At 62.0% G+C, this 13111-nt stretch overlaps 1 protein-coding gene across 3 annotated transcripts; it reads right to left on the bottom strand.

The window, feature by feature from the left end:
- Window positions 1-5617: 5617 nt before the first annotated feature.
- Window positions 5618-10919, bottom strand: ARSA (arylsulfatase A). Of its 3 annotated transcripts, XR_005988015.1 has the most exons (10): window positions 10267-10919; window positions 9942-10182; window positions 9643-9861; window positions 9402-9571; window positions 9010-9134; window positions 8788-8915; window positions 8474-8576; window positions 8025-8384; window positions 6371-6538; window positions 5619-6046 (listed from the first exon to the last, which is right to left on the bottom strand). XR_005988015.1 is itself a non-coding variant. In XM_041756743.1 (9 exons), exons 1-8 carry the CDS (start codon window positions 10482-10484, stop codon window positions 8065-8067), a joined length of 1524 nt encoding a protein of 507 aa, XP_041612677.1. In that variant the 5' UTR covers window positions 10485-10919; the 3' UTR covers window positions 5618-6538; window positions 8025-8064. The 3 variants fall into 3 exon arrangements, 2 of the variants coding, with proteins under 2 accessions (XP_041612677.1, XP_041612676.1); XM_041756743.1 differs by having other exon boundaries at window positions 5618-6538; XM_041756742.1 differs by lacking the exons at window positions 5619-6046; window positions 6371-6538 and having other exon boundaries at window positions 7983-8384.
- Window positions 10920-13111: the final 2192 nt, after the last annotated feature.

Below are 13111 nucleotides of genomic sequence, written 5' to 3'. Positions count from 1 at the left end.
CACTGGCTGTTTCTGCGGGGGGAGGGCGGGGGGGCCCAGGTAGTGGGCCTGGGGTCCAGGCGCCGCCCATGGCGGTAGGGACGTGAAAAGGTTCCTGGGAAGATTCACCCCTTCAGTGCTCCCCGAAATCATGCCCCGGGCCCCCCAGGGGTTCTCCCTGCATGCACCTGATCGACCAGTGGGGGACGGGTGCGCAGAGGGCGGTGGTCACACTGTGTTCCTTCAAGCTGCACCAGGGCTCCCACTGGACAGTGCATGTGGATACGCACGCTTGTGAGTGTGTGTGTGAGAAACAGGGGCCACGATGCTCAGATCTTAAAACTGGCACTTAAAAAATTCTCCCCAGAAAGCCAAAGGGGAGGGGGTGGCTATGTGTCACTATGCTTTATGTTGCTGTGGATGGAATCTTCCAGAGAAAGGGCTATCCTGGCCCCCGGCCCCCCGGGCGAGCCCAGCCCTTGGGTGCTGAGGCCGGCCTTCCTGAGGGTGGTCTGGGTGCCCCCACCCCCGAAGCGGAGCCCAGTGCTGCAGAAGATGAAGGCTCTGAAGCGTGAGCCAAGGGAAGGACGGATTCCCTACATATGAACTTAAAGCTACTGTCTCCACTCATGTGGCGGCCGGTGTGTGGCCCAGGCATCGGCAGGTGCACCCACAGGTCCTGCAGCAGATGTGTCGCGTGTGGAGCTGCTCCCAGACGGTCCAACCCCACCATCAGGAAGAGAGAATGTGTGAGGAAACTCCCCCACGGATTCAAGCTGGAAAGAGGCAGAGCCCTGGATGTGCACGTCTGAGACTCGCACCCGGGCAGGGAGCGCGGTAGAGGCCTGGGCCGTGTCCCTGGGCCCCACCTGCTCCCTGCACTTCCTGCCCTGGGTCAGCTGGGGTGCCCTGCCCCGCCCCAGCTCCTCCAAGCTTCGCCAGTTCTCCCTGTCATTAACTGTCCCCCGGGCTGGTCCCTTCCCTGGAGCCGCTCCCTGTTGGGGGGACCCTTCCCACGCAGCTCTCCTGCGCCCTGGGCCCCGGCTTCCATTGCTCAGCTCCCACGGACCGGGTCCCCGCTCCATCCTGGGCTCTCCGAGCAGACGACTCAGCTGGCCTGTGTGCACCGGGCATTAGCCCACCAGCCCCGGCGGGCCTCCAGGGCCCCTCCCGCAGCCAGACAGGGGCCAGTGCTTTGCCAAGTGCCAGCAAGGACCCTGGTGAGAGGGCTGCGGTGTAGACGCAGCGACAGCTCGGGGGCCACGGCCACACCACTCCCACGAGCATTTACGCACCTGCTCCTGGTTAGCTATGTTCTGGGTGTTATGCTTTATTTACTTTCTCTGGTGCCTGAACTAGACCCACACTGCTGCCACCTCCACCCCCATCGTCACCGCCAAGGCTGCCCCCCACTCCCCTCCACGTGGCCTGGAATTTCCTCCTTTGAGCATCAGAAGCCTCCAGGCTCCCTACCTCAACCTGCACCTGTGACCTGATGAATTTTTAAACAGAACCCTGGGCAGCATGCTCCATCTTAACCTCTGCAGTGGCTCCCTATCGAGACTGCCCTGTCCCTGCCCCTCTCAGCACCCCCTCCCCTGTGCCCCATTTCTGAGCTTCCTATGGGCAACCCCTGTCCTGTCTAGTTTGCTGGGAGACCTGTCCTCCTGGGTGCTGGAGGGCCCGGAGCCTTGGAGCTGGGTGGGGTGTCTCTCCTGCCTCCTGCTCTGGCAGAGGCTGAGAAATACGAGTCTAGGCGAGTAGGGGCGAGGCGGATGCCCTCTCCTCCTGGAGCCAGTACAGTGCTTGGCGCGCATGCTGAGCCCTCGGAGCCCGTGTAGGGAGCGGGCTTCTCATGTCAGGACTCTGACTTCTGGAAACCTGGCTCAGGGCAGCACCCTAAATGAAAACCTTTGTGCACATTCTTGTTTAAAATATTGAAAGCATAAAAATCATCTAAATTTTGACCAACTAAAGGTATATATGTACCTCATTGAAATATTGGGCACATATGAAAAAGTAATATGGAAAATACTTGTTATGCTATTACGGGAAAATAAATCTGCAGAGCTTGTGCTGGAAACTACGTGTTGAAAAAGAGTGAACGCGAGTCCTTGCTTCTCTTCCCTTTATTCCTGCACAAGCATGTCTTCGTTGTTTCCAAAGTATTATAGGTGCTTATTAGAGACCCGTAAATGCAAATAGAAACATCCACGGAAAAACCAAAAATAAAAAAAAGCAAAGATATTCATTACAAACAAAAAATCTGACCACAGTAAAAGTACCCTTGTTAGGACTCATGTAAGGATGTGTGAACTTGCCCTCCAGGCAGGCTGAACACAGTGCTCGGGTAAGTGTGTATTCATCACCACTCTTAAAAACATTATACAAAGTAGAATTTCTCTATTTTAAAGTATTACTTTTCCGTTATAAAGAGCTCATGGTCATGATGGAAATCTTGGAACCTGCAGAAAATAGAAGGAAGGTAAAGTCCTCATATTTACTCAAAGACAACTCTTGCTGGTATTTTGGTTATTTTTCCCCCTTTTTATATATGGATTCTTATTTTATTTTGTCTGTGACCAGAGAGAGATCGAGGGACCCAATGAAAAATTTAAGGCAAGAAGATTAAAGCAAAGTAGCCGAGGTCACCATGCAACGAGCTTTGTGCAGTGAAAGACGGTCTTTGCACAGTGAGTCTCTAGTTATGAAACCCAGACCCACAAATTCCTGATTCAGAAATGTTTGAGCAGCAAGAAAAAGGACGAAACAGATCTGAAAATAAATTTAAAAAATATATTTTGTTTATTCATGAGAAACACAGAGAGAGAAGCAGGCTCCATGCAGGGAGCCCGAGGCAGGACTCGGGGGTCACGCTCTGAGCTGAAGGCAGACGCTCCACGGCTGAGCCACCCAGGCGGCCCTGAAAGTAAACTTAGTAAGGTACAACCAACTCACGTACACACTGGATTCTGGATCCTACGTGTGCAGAACACCATTCTCTCTGGGTGGCAATGTAATAGGTGTGACATTAAGCGTTCAGCCCTGAGGGAAACCCCAGGGTCCGACTAGCCGAGGAGGGGGGTCCAGGCTGGCTGGGCTGCTAGAAGCTGCTGGAGGACAGCTGACCCTGTGGCCCTGTGACCGGGCGCCTGGTCCTGGGACTGCATGCGGACTGCTGTCCCTTCCAGCTTCGCTCAGGTTCAGGCAGGAGGAGGAGCAAAGGCACAGGGGCCCGCAGCTGGTCTTAGGCCCCAGTGAGGTGTAGGCAGGAGGGAGGCCCGGGTGGGGGGGCGGGGAAGCCGGTGTCAAGTCCAAACTCCCTGAGCCATCGCCCGAAGGATGTGAAGCAGGAACATTTACCTGCTGGCTTCTGGCCCCTGGGGGTGGGGGGTGAGGGCACATATTGGGCAAATATTGGGCACATATGAAAAGGGTAGCGTCCGCCCTCAGAGCAGCTCATGGGCAGGTGAGAGCAGAGGGAGGAAGCGGGTCTTCCTGGGATCGCCGGCCAGCCACAGCTAAGGTCAGAAGACCTGCCCCCGGCCTTCTGATCCTTCAGTGCTGAGCAGTGTTTCTCATCTTCTCCTGACCAGGGAGCATGTGGGAAGACGCTCCTCCACCCAGCAAGCAGGGACCCAAGGCCGGCGTCCTGGGATGCGGGTGACAGGGAAGTAGGTGGTATTGGGGATCATCGCCTCGACACTGAGCAGAGTAGGGGACCTGGCTCCTCAGCCCCCAAACCACCGCTGTGAGCTGGCCTCACCTGGTGCAGGTGTGGACACGGGGGTGCGGGGCCTGTGCAGGGGTCAGGTGCGTGTGGACAGGCGTTGGCGCGTCGCATGGAAGCTCCCCGAGTGTGCCCACCCCACCGCCCAGGTCATGTTCTGTGGAATTCCCGACCTGCGAATGAGGTCCTTGTACACGGAGCTTGGCGGAGGAGAGATTCAACCATTTACCCTGAAAGCTGCCTCGGCCGTCATTTCAGCGGATGGCAAGAGGAGGAACTTTGATTTACTTTGTTATTTCCTTTGGGCAGATTCAGAGCAGGCACATGGCCAGGCGCCTGGAGCCCCCACAGAGCCCCGCCCTCTGCCCCGGGTGGGGGGCACCCCCCTTGGCCTTCATCCAGACCTGCCTGCACTCTGTTGGGGCGCCTGCATGAGGGTTCCGTGGAGGGAGACAGCCGCCCCGCACTCGCATCCACAGAAGGGATGGGGCAAGCTCCTGCCCCGTCCTTCCTTGGGGACCCCCGGGAGGGACCCCCGGGGAGGTATCCCAGGGTGGGCGGCTCGTCCAATCGGGGTGGCAGCAGGGGACGAGGAGGTCCTGCTGCTCAGGCACGGCCCCTCCCCAGCGTGCACAGCCTCCCGTGGGGTGGCAGGTGGCACAGGTGGATCCCCAGGGGAGATCCTCCATCTCCTGCCCCAAACCCAGCACGTCGCGCGGGCCCTCTGGAGGGGACCAGTCGTCCTCCCGACAGCCCAGGTGTGCTGGGATTAGGACAGTGTGGTTAGTACTTCTCTATCACTTAGCGTGTGGTCACCACCAGGCTGCGGAGCGGACTCTGGATAATGTAACCGCAGGGAAATTTCTTGGGAGGATGTTGGGACTTGCAGGGTAGAAAGAAGGCACGACAAGGGGTTACCACCTGGGGACCCATGTCTGGGCCACGGCCGGCACCAGGGTGACTGCCCTCCCTCCAGGCCGCAGGGGGACTGCAGTTCCCAAGGGGCATGGGGGTTCCCTGGGGAGGCAGGCACCGGGGCACCACGTTGTTCCAGGGTTTGCAAGATGATGAGGAGACGTTTCCACTCTCGCTGTGGAATCCCGGGCCAGGCCGCCCCACAACGGCTCTCTCCAGGGCCCTGGTGGCCGGTTAGCTCCCGTGGCACCCCAGGCCCCTCTTTCTCCGTCGGGTCCCTTTCTCCTGAGACCACCTGAGGCTGCCCCTCCTTGCTGTGGCGGGGGTGGGCCATGACCACCCAGAGGAAGGGTCACACACAGGAACCACTCCTCCGTTACTGCCCGCCCTGCCCCAGCCTGGCGTCAGGGAGGCGACAGGGCACACGGGACCCCTGAGAGACTGTCGGGTGCAGGAAGGTTAGGGCACAGCTCCCCGGGATGTCTGGGCATCGCCTGCGGGGCTCTAACTAGTACTTGAAACTCAGGGAAGAGGCCAGTTTAAGGAGGATCCCGCGGAAACGGCCCCTTTGCTCCCCCTTCTGGCCACCTCGGGGACAGGCCAGCCAGTGAGCAGGGAGGAGGTGTGGAGGGGAGCAGATGTCCCCGGATCCCTCCTCCCCCCAGCGCACCTAAGGGGAAGTGCACTGGCAGCCAGCTCCAAGCAGCCCAGCTCGGCTCCGGGCAGGGGAGGCCCAAGGCAGTGGCTCTGTGGGGGAATGACCAGTCTTAAGCTCACAGGACAAGGGGCAGTTTTTTAAATCAACAGTAGCAGGGAGGAAAGGGAAGTTCAGGGACATTGCAGACAGCCTTTCAGGCCACGACGAGTGTGCGCATGAACATGTGTGCGTACGTACGTGTGCCATGTGCTCACATGCGTGTCTCTGCACGTATGCACGCATTAAAAATTTTTTTTTAAAGATTTTATTTATTTATTCATGAGTGACAGAGAGAGAGAGAGAGAGAGAGGCAGAGACACAGGCAGAGGTAGAAGCAGGCTCCACATAGGGAGCCCAACATGGGACTCGATCCCGGGTCTCCAGGATCAGGCCCTGGGCCGAAGGCGGCGCTAAACCGCTGAGCCCCCTGGGCAGCCCTGCATGCATGTTTGCAAGTGTGCGCACACACACACACGTGATGTATGAGGAGCAGCTGAAAGGATGAGAGACAAGCACGTCTGCCTGCAAAAGCATCACAGCAAAACCAAAAGTAGGGTAAGAGGGTGAGAGTCTGCTTCTCTCCAAACCACGGGAGCAAGGGGGTGGGTTTCAACACCATCCTCAGATCTCAGCCAGCAGAGAAGCCCCGCCCTCCCCAACAATTATGCTCTTACAGGACCCGCACTCTTCCTCTGTGGTATTTCTCAGCGAAATTCTCGTTTCTACTGAAGAAGAAAATACACAGGTGACGACATAAGCATGTGGCCGTACTGCTCTATGTATACGTGCGTCTCACGTTTCCACCCTTCAGTCAAGTCAGAACATCTGCAGCCTCTCATGTTCCCCAGTGACCCTTCTCGGGCACCATCCATGTGCCCCTGCCCCCACTCAGGAGGAAGGGGTGCCTATGGTGCCGAATTCCCCAAGATCGCAGGGTTGAAGCCCCTATCCCTTGGTAGGCCAGATGTGCTGGGGGAACAGGGATGGGTCCCCTCTGGTGATCTGCACCCCAGCAGCCTGCTCAGCACTGGGTGGTGAATAAACCTTACCCAGGTGGGCAGCAGGCCTGGAGAAGCACCTGTGCCTGGTGCTGTGCATGGGTGTTAGCGTGGGTGTGGTTCTTGCTGGGCAGTCGGTCTTTGGATGCACAGATGGCGTGCCCGCTCCGGTTCCTCAGTCATCACTCTGGAATCTTCTTGAGGTGACTGTGTGACCCACTGGAAGAGAAGCTGCAGTCTGCAGGGGGAGGGCGTGCCTGGCTCATCTGGGGCCAGGCCTCCACTCACACAGGTGCACACGGGCCCTCCTTTTGCCAGCGTCACTGGCTGCAAGGGTCCCCAAGAAGCCACTGCCCTATGGGGGGGAGCCCCAAGATGCAGCAGGACCTGGGCGTGGTCAGTGCAGCCCCCAGGGCAGATGAGAAGTGATGGGAGAGCCACAGGGAGCAGACGGGGTGGGCCTCAGCGTCGGTGCGACAGGCCCCCTCTCCAGACCACTTGCTCGCCCACGTGGCCCCACACATCTCATTCACACATCCCCTTCCAGCAAGATCTCTTTTGGCAGAAGGTAACTGATAACCACTAGCAGCGGCTTAAACAGGAAGGGTTCACTATACTGTGAGCTCTGCAGATGGGGCCTGGAGATGCTGGCGGGGCTGCTGCGTGATGCTGGCTGGGGCAGTGGTAGCACGGTGCCGTCCTCACTGCCCCCAGAGGAAGGATGCTGGAGGGGACCCAGGGGTCATGGGGGACTGCCTCGATCCTTCACTGACCAGGACTCTTGGTCACATGCCATTCCTGGACTAAGAATTGGATTGGACTGTGACTGGCTCTGCTGGTCAGGGAGAGGCTGCGCTCCTAGTCCATGGGCCTCTGCCCAACACTGGGTCAGTGGGGGTCTATGAGGGCAGTGGGTGGCTGCCCACGCTGGGGCCTCAAGCACCCAGACTGTGCCCTTCCCATCGAGCCAGCGCTGAGCGAGCACAGGGGGCACCCGTGGACGTGCCCTCAGCACACACACAAGGTGGCTCTGTGGCACAGGTGGGCAGCTGGGGCAGAGCACACGGACCCCAGCAGAGGCCAGCCAGGCCAGTGTGCTGAGGACCAAGGGCTGCTGGGCGGGGAGAAGGCAGGCCTCGGCGGGAACAGGGCCCCTCGGGGGTGTGAGCTCAATTCTGATCCTGGGGGCAGCCTGCAGAGCTTTGAGCAGGGATGCAGCCAAACCTGAGCTATGCCTGTGTCGCTGGCGGGAAACAGGAAACATGTGTGAGGGGTGGAAATGTGGAGCCTCAGCGGGGGCCGAGGCAGGGCCTGAGTACCTCAGGAGCTTATCTCCCCTTACCCCCATCTGGAACGTGCAAATCATCTCCCGCCCTCAGACAGGTGTCTGATAGCCCTGGCGCTGCCCGCTGCCCACTGTCCCTCGTGCCTGCTGCGACCTGCCCCTGGCACTCGGGCACTTCCTAGGCTCCTTGAAGGGACATGCTCACACTCAGGAACGAGCTTGCACTGACACGATACAATCACAAGATGCCTGGGTTCCTATCCCAGCCAACCTCTGATGGCTCGATGACCTTGCTCTGCCTCAGTTTCCTCATTTGTAAGGCAGGCAGAACAGCACCTACCTCGGGGTTATCACAAAGATTAGATGCAATATCACACCTATGAGTACCAGCTGGTGTTATTAGCGTTCTCAGGTACATGCCTGGGTGGGGCGAGGGCCTGGCTGGCCCGTGCCAGTGCTCTCAGGCCTGGGGCTCAGGGCAGTGGCAGCAGGATGGCCGGGGGGTACAGCCAGGCTGACAGCAGATCTGCAGGGCAGGGTCCTCGCCTCGGGCCATCTGGCTGGGGCTGAAGGTCACGGTGGCGTCAAACTGGGCCTTGAGCAGCTGAAGTTGCTTCAGCGCCTGCAGTGCCTCTGGGGCGACCTCAGCCATTCCTCCCAGGAGGTTGTAGTTCTCACCAGGGTCCTCGGACAAGTCAAAGAGCAGTGGGGGCTCATGGGCAGTCAGAGGGCTGGAGGCGTGGCAGGCAGGGTCCGGTGTGGTGTCACTGTGGGGAGAGCCTGGGGAGGAGGGCAGGTCTCTGCAAAGGGCGAGAAGGACAGGAGGGGCCAGGCTCTGGGGATCAGCAGGGCGGGGGAGAGGAGATTACCCTGGGTGAAGAAGTGAGCTTTGTACTTCCCACTGCGTACAGCAAAAACCCCGTGGACCTCGTCCGGGTAGGCCGAATAGAAGAAGAGAGACTGCCGGGGGCTCTGGGGGCAAAGTCAGGGATCACAGGGTGGCCAGAGCCCCCCAGCACTGACCTGCATGTACCCAGAGCCATCAGCCTGTGTCAGGCCCTGGACATGCAGCTGCTCCTTGCCCACCCGAAACCCCACTGGCAGCACCACCTGGGTGCTGGGGTCAACAGAGGAGCTGTGGAGTGGGGGGGTAGAGCCAGGGTCTCAGGGTTGTGAGCACTACCCTGCCTGTGCCCAGCAGCAGGGGGCTGAGATCAACACCATCCAAGGTGACGTTGGGCAGCGGGGCCCCGGTCAGAGACGCCAGCGTGGGCAGCAGGTCCAGGGAGCTGGCCAGCTCATGGGTCACACCTGGAGGCAGAAGGCTGTGTGTGATCAGTCTATTTGCCACCAGGACTGGGGAGGTGGGGCTGGGGGTTCATGAGGAGAGGGCCTGGAGACTGACCAGGAGCAATGTGGCCTGGCCAGAAGGCCAAGGCAGGCTCGCGGACACCCCCATCAAAGGTGGTTCCCTTTCCACAACGAAGAAGGCCAGAGCAGCCACCATGGGACATCCTCATCGTCTCGGGCCTGGATGCACAGGGGACCAACAGTGACACTCAGGGGGACCCCTGGTGACCCCGCCCCAGTTACATGCGGTGCATGAAAATAACCAGCAAGCACCCCATGTACTCGTGGCCCCCCGCCTCCCGCGTGCCCCGTGGGTCACAGCACACAGCCAGCATCTCCTCAAACAACCGTGTCCCGCTACGTCCTCAGCCAGTGCTCAGGATGGGGAGACCCCAGTGACCGCTGCTGAGGGACCCACCAGCACTTCCCCACCCCCTGCCAGCAAACCCATTGTCTGCAGTGAAGATGACCAGTGTCTCTCCGAGCAGCCCCAGGTCCCCCACAGCTGTCATCAGGGCCCCCACAGCTGCATCCAGCTCCATCAGGGAGTCCCCGAACGGCCCTCGGCCTGAGCGCCCAGAGAAGCTCTGCCCCCCGAACTGGGGGTAGTGGGTGTGCTGTGGGCGGAGACAGGGGTTAGCACTGGGTAGGGCTGCAGGGCAGGAGGGAGCAGGCCAGGGGCACTCACGTGGGAGGCGTAGTACAGGAAAAACGGGCGGCCCTGGCGCTGGGCATCAGCCATGAGGTCACGGGCGAAAGCCACGTAGCGGGCCTCGAGTCCAGGCAGCCAGGGGGGCTGAGCCTCCACGGACAGGTTGGCCAGCAGCGGGATGGGGACCAGGCCCTGGTCGCAGCTGCCATCACAGGGGGTGGACGGCGGAAAGCAGGTCAGGTTCTGGCAAGGGCCCTGGCGGAGCGGTTCCGTTCAGGAGACTGGGCTGCTGGCAGGCCTGGCCGGTCGCGGGGCCGGGGCTCACGGGCTCCTACCTGGTCGTGCGAGTACGGGATGCCCAGGAACCGGTGGAAGCCCTGGTGGGGGGGCAGGAAGGCCCCGTCGGGCCCCACCCCAAGGTGCCACTTGCCGGCGATCCCCGTCAGGTAGCCGCGGGCAGCCAGGACCTCGGCCAGGGTCACCTCCTCCAGGGGCAGGCCCCCGCGGGAGCCGGGCTCCAGGACGCCGGGGTACAGGCCCATCCGCACCGGCAGCCGCCCGGTCAGGAGCGCGGCCCTGCGGGACCGGGCGAGGCTGAGACCGACACGAGGCCGGGGGCGGACGCGCCCCCCCCCCCGGCCGAGGGAGCGACCCGCTTACCGGGAGGGCGTGCACAGGGACGTGGGCACGTAGAAGTCGGTGAAGCGCAGCCCCCCGGCGGCCAGCTGGTCCAGGTTGGGCGTGGCGGAGCTGGGGTGCCCGTAGCAGCCCAGGTCCCCGTAGCCCAGGTCATCGGCGAAGATCAGCACGATGTTCGGCGGCCCAGCGGCGGCCAGGCCGACGGCCGAGGCCAGGGCGAGGGCCCACAGCGGCCCCATGGCGCCCGGCGCCAGCGGCCTGGGACGGAGGGCGAGCCGGCCGCAGCGAGTCCCACCCGGGGCCGACCCAGGCGCGGCCCCACCCGGGGCCCCAGACCCAGGCGCTACGCCTCGCCTCTGCGGGATTCCGACTCCGGGAACGACGCCCTCCTGGAGGCCCGACCCGAATACTCCCGGCAACCCCCTCCCGGCCTCCCAGCGGGCTTCCGGGGACCGCTGACCCCAACAGCACCCGGAGGCCGCGGCCCGGACAGAACCCCGGGGCTCGGCCTCGAGGTCGGGGGCAGGAGTCACATGACGCTGACCCCCGGGGCCCGCGCGGCGGGACGAGGGCAGTACCGGGCGGAGCAGGGGCGGGACGGGACCGCGGACCGCGGACCGCGGACCGCAGGGGCCCCGTGGGCGCTTCCGCCTCGGCCCGCCCCGCCCCCGACTCCGCCCCGCCCCGCGGTCCCGTGACCCTCCGCGCGCGCAGCCCGGGCGGGCCCTCGTTGGGGCGGGCCCTCGTTGGAGGCGGGGCCTCGTTGGGGGCGGGGCCTGCTCGCACGCGGCATGGGGCGGGGCTGGGCTCGGGGTTGGGCTCGGGGTTGCGGGGCGCGCGCCCGGCCCCGCCCCGTCCCCGTCTCCGCCCCGCCCCGCGGTCCCGTGACCCTCCGCGCGCGGCAGGCCGGGCGGGCCTCGTTGGAGCGGGGCCTCGTCGGGGGCGGGGCCTACTCTCACGCGGCCTGGGGCGGGGTTGGGCGCTGGGTTGGGGGGCGCGCGCCCGGGCCCGCTTCGCACCCCTGGGCCGTTGGAGGGGCGGGGAGCGCGGGGCCTCCGACCTCGGGGGCCGGGAGACTCGGGGTCCTTTACGAAAGGACCTGAGTGCGCGGAGGGGGCGGGGTGCCCTGGGCATCCTGGATGAGCCACGCGGAGCGAAGGCCGCGGTGCCCACCGACCGCGGGCTCTTTGCTCAACGTTACTTCCGGTGCTTTTCTTGAAACGCGAGACAGCAAACTCAGACCCTTTCCGTGCACGCGTCTGTGTGTGTGTGTGTGTGTGTAGTGCGCGTACGGTTTGGGGTGTGCATCTGGTACCTGGGCTCTGACCTGCCCGGGGTCACACTAGGGCCAGAGCTGCAGCACCGGTGACCTTGCAGACCGGGCTTCACCTGTCTGGCCCCCGTTGGTTTAGCTGCCTCAAAGGGATGGAGTGGCCAGAGGATGGCTAGGTGGGTAACGGGGCCCCCAGCCGCAGCTCCCCCAGGGCAGCTCCCACCGCCCCCAGGAAACTCTCCAGGACCGCTTTCTGGCCTGTTTCCCTCACAAACTCAGGGCATCCCTCTGGGACTCTGAGCTCAGGAAGATCAGGACCTGGGTTCCCGGTTGGGGAGGCTTTCCGTGGCTGCTGACGGTGGAGCAGGGCTCAGAGTGGACCGCGCAGCACATGTCCTCTGGGGACTGCAGTGGGGGACCAAGACACGGGTCCACTGAAGTCCAGCCCTGGCTGGGGAGCTGGCACTTTCCTGATGAAACAGGAAGGCTCAAGACATGGGGGAGTGTGGAGGAGCAAAACTGGCAGGGCGGGAACTCTCGGGAATCGGCTGGCCTGGGGGTTGGGGTTAAGGCTAGCTGCTGACCTTGTGAGGACAGGAAGGGGCCAGTTTGGCAACCTATCCCCTTGGTGTCTTATCCCAGGGTGGTTTCTGGGCCTTTGCGTGGGAGTGGGATGGGGTTGAGTGGCCAGAACAGGAAGTTTTTCCATGGCCCAGAAATCTTTGAACCTGTAATTGGAGCTATCACAGCTGGTCGGCGCTGTGAATTGGAATTTAAAAGGAGTCAACCAAAAGCACTTTCTTCCCTTTCAGCGGCGAGCTGGAAACTACCCCAGGCGGCAGAGGACCTGCCCTGATTCTCGGGAAGAGCCTGCCTGGGGTTGTAATGTTATGCAAATGGCTGGCATCTTCCCCTGCGGTTCCTGAAGGCCCCTCAGGTGTGTGCACACGGGCTGGCCAGCGGAGCCAGCCCGGCCCTGACCTCTAGGTAGGGGGAAGGTCTGTGTGCTGCCAGCTATGTTTGTTCAAAGCCAAGCCTCTGCAGGCGTCTGAGTCTTTTGGAGATATGAGTTCTTTTTTGGCACTGCTGCAGGAGCTGGCAGGAGGGTCAGCTTGGGATAGAGCCCTGATGGGAGGCAGCCTGCCAGCGTGCATGATGTGGCTCTGGACGCCTGGGACATTGCTAATTTGGAACTGACGCCCACAGTTAGGAGAGGGGGGCCTTGCAATGAGTGGTGCTGGTCTTGTGCTTCTGTACCTAGGACAAGGCATGAGAGGCCTGTGTCTCCTGGGCCTGCGTGGGGTGGGTGGGGTGGGTGAGTGGCTTCAGTGAGAACGCCCAGCCCACGGGGGAGAATTCTGCAGCAGTTCTGGGGCTGGCTGATGTGGGGGCCCAGGATGTCAGAAGCCATCTGTGCAGGCCCCCAGTTCCTCCCTCCTTGCCCTCAGGAACTGCTAGACCTCAACCTGGTCCACCAGGTGGTATTTCCTCCCCCACAGCCACCCTGACCTGGTGGATTGGTCCCAGTTCCCACGTGGCAGGCTGGTAGGTGCATGTCTCCACCTAGAGAGGGAGGTTTGGTTTGCTTGACCA

Source organism: Vulpes lagopus, chromosome 5, assembly GCF_018345385.1.
Source record: "Vulpes lagopus strain Blue_001 chromosome 5, ASM1834538v1, whole genome shotgun sequence".
NCBI classification, from domain to species: Eukaryota; Metazoa; Chordata; class Mammalia; order Carnivora; family Canidae; genus Vulpes; species Vulpes lagopus.
The sequence above is the reverse complement of the archived record's forward strand: the minus strand, read 5'-3'. Positions and strand labels throughout refer to the sequence as shown.

Excerpts from the sequence above, each read along its gene's own strand:
- ARSA (XM_041756743.1), bottom strand. The coding sequence starts at position 10,484 with ATGGGGCCGCTGTGGGCCCTCGCCCTGGCCTCGGCCGTCGGCCTGGCC. Across the intron at positions 9,862-9,941 it reads TCCCGTACTCGCACGACCAG|GGCCCTTGCCAGAACCTGAC; the intron begins GTAGGAGCCCGT and ends CCGCTCCGCCAG. Across the intron at positions 9,572-9,642 it reads TCCTGTACTACGCCTCCCAC|CACACCCACTACCCCCAGTT; the intron begins GTGAGTGCCCCT and ends CTCCGCCCACAG.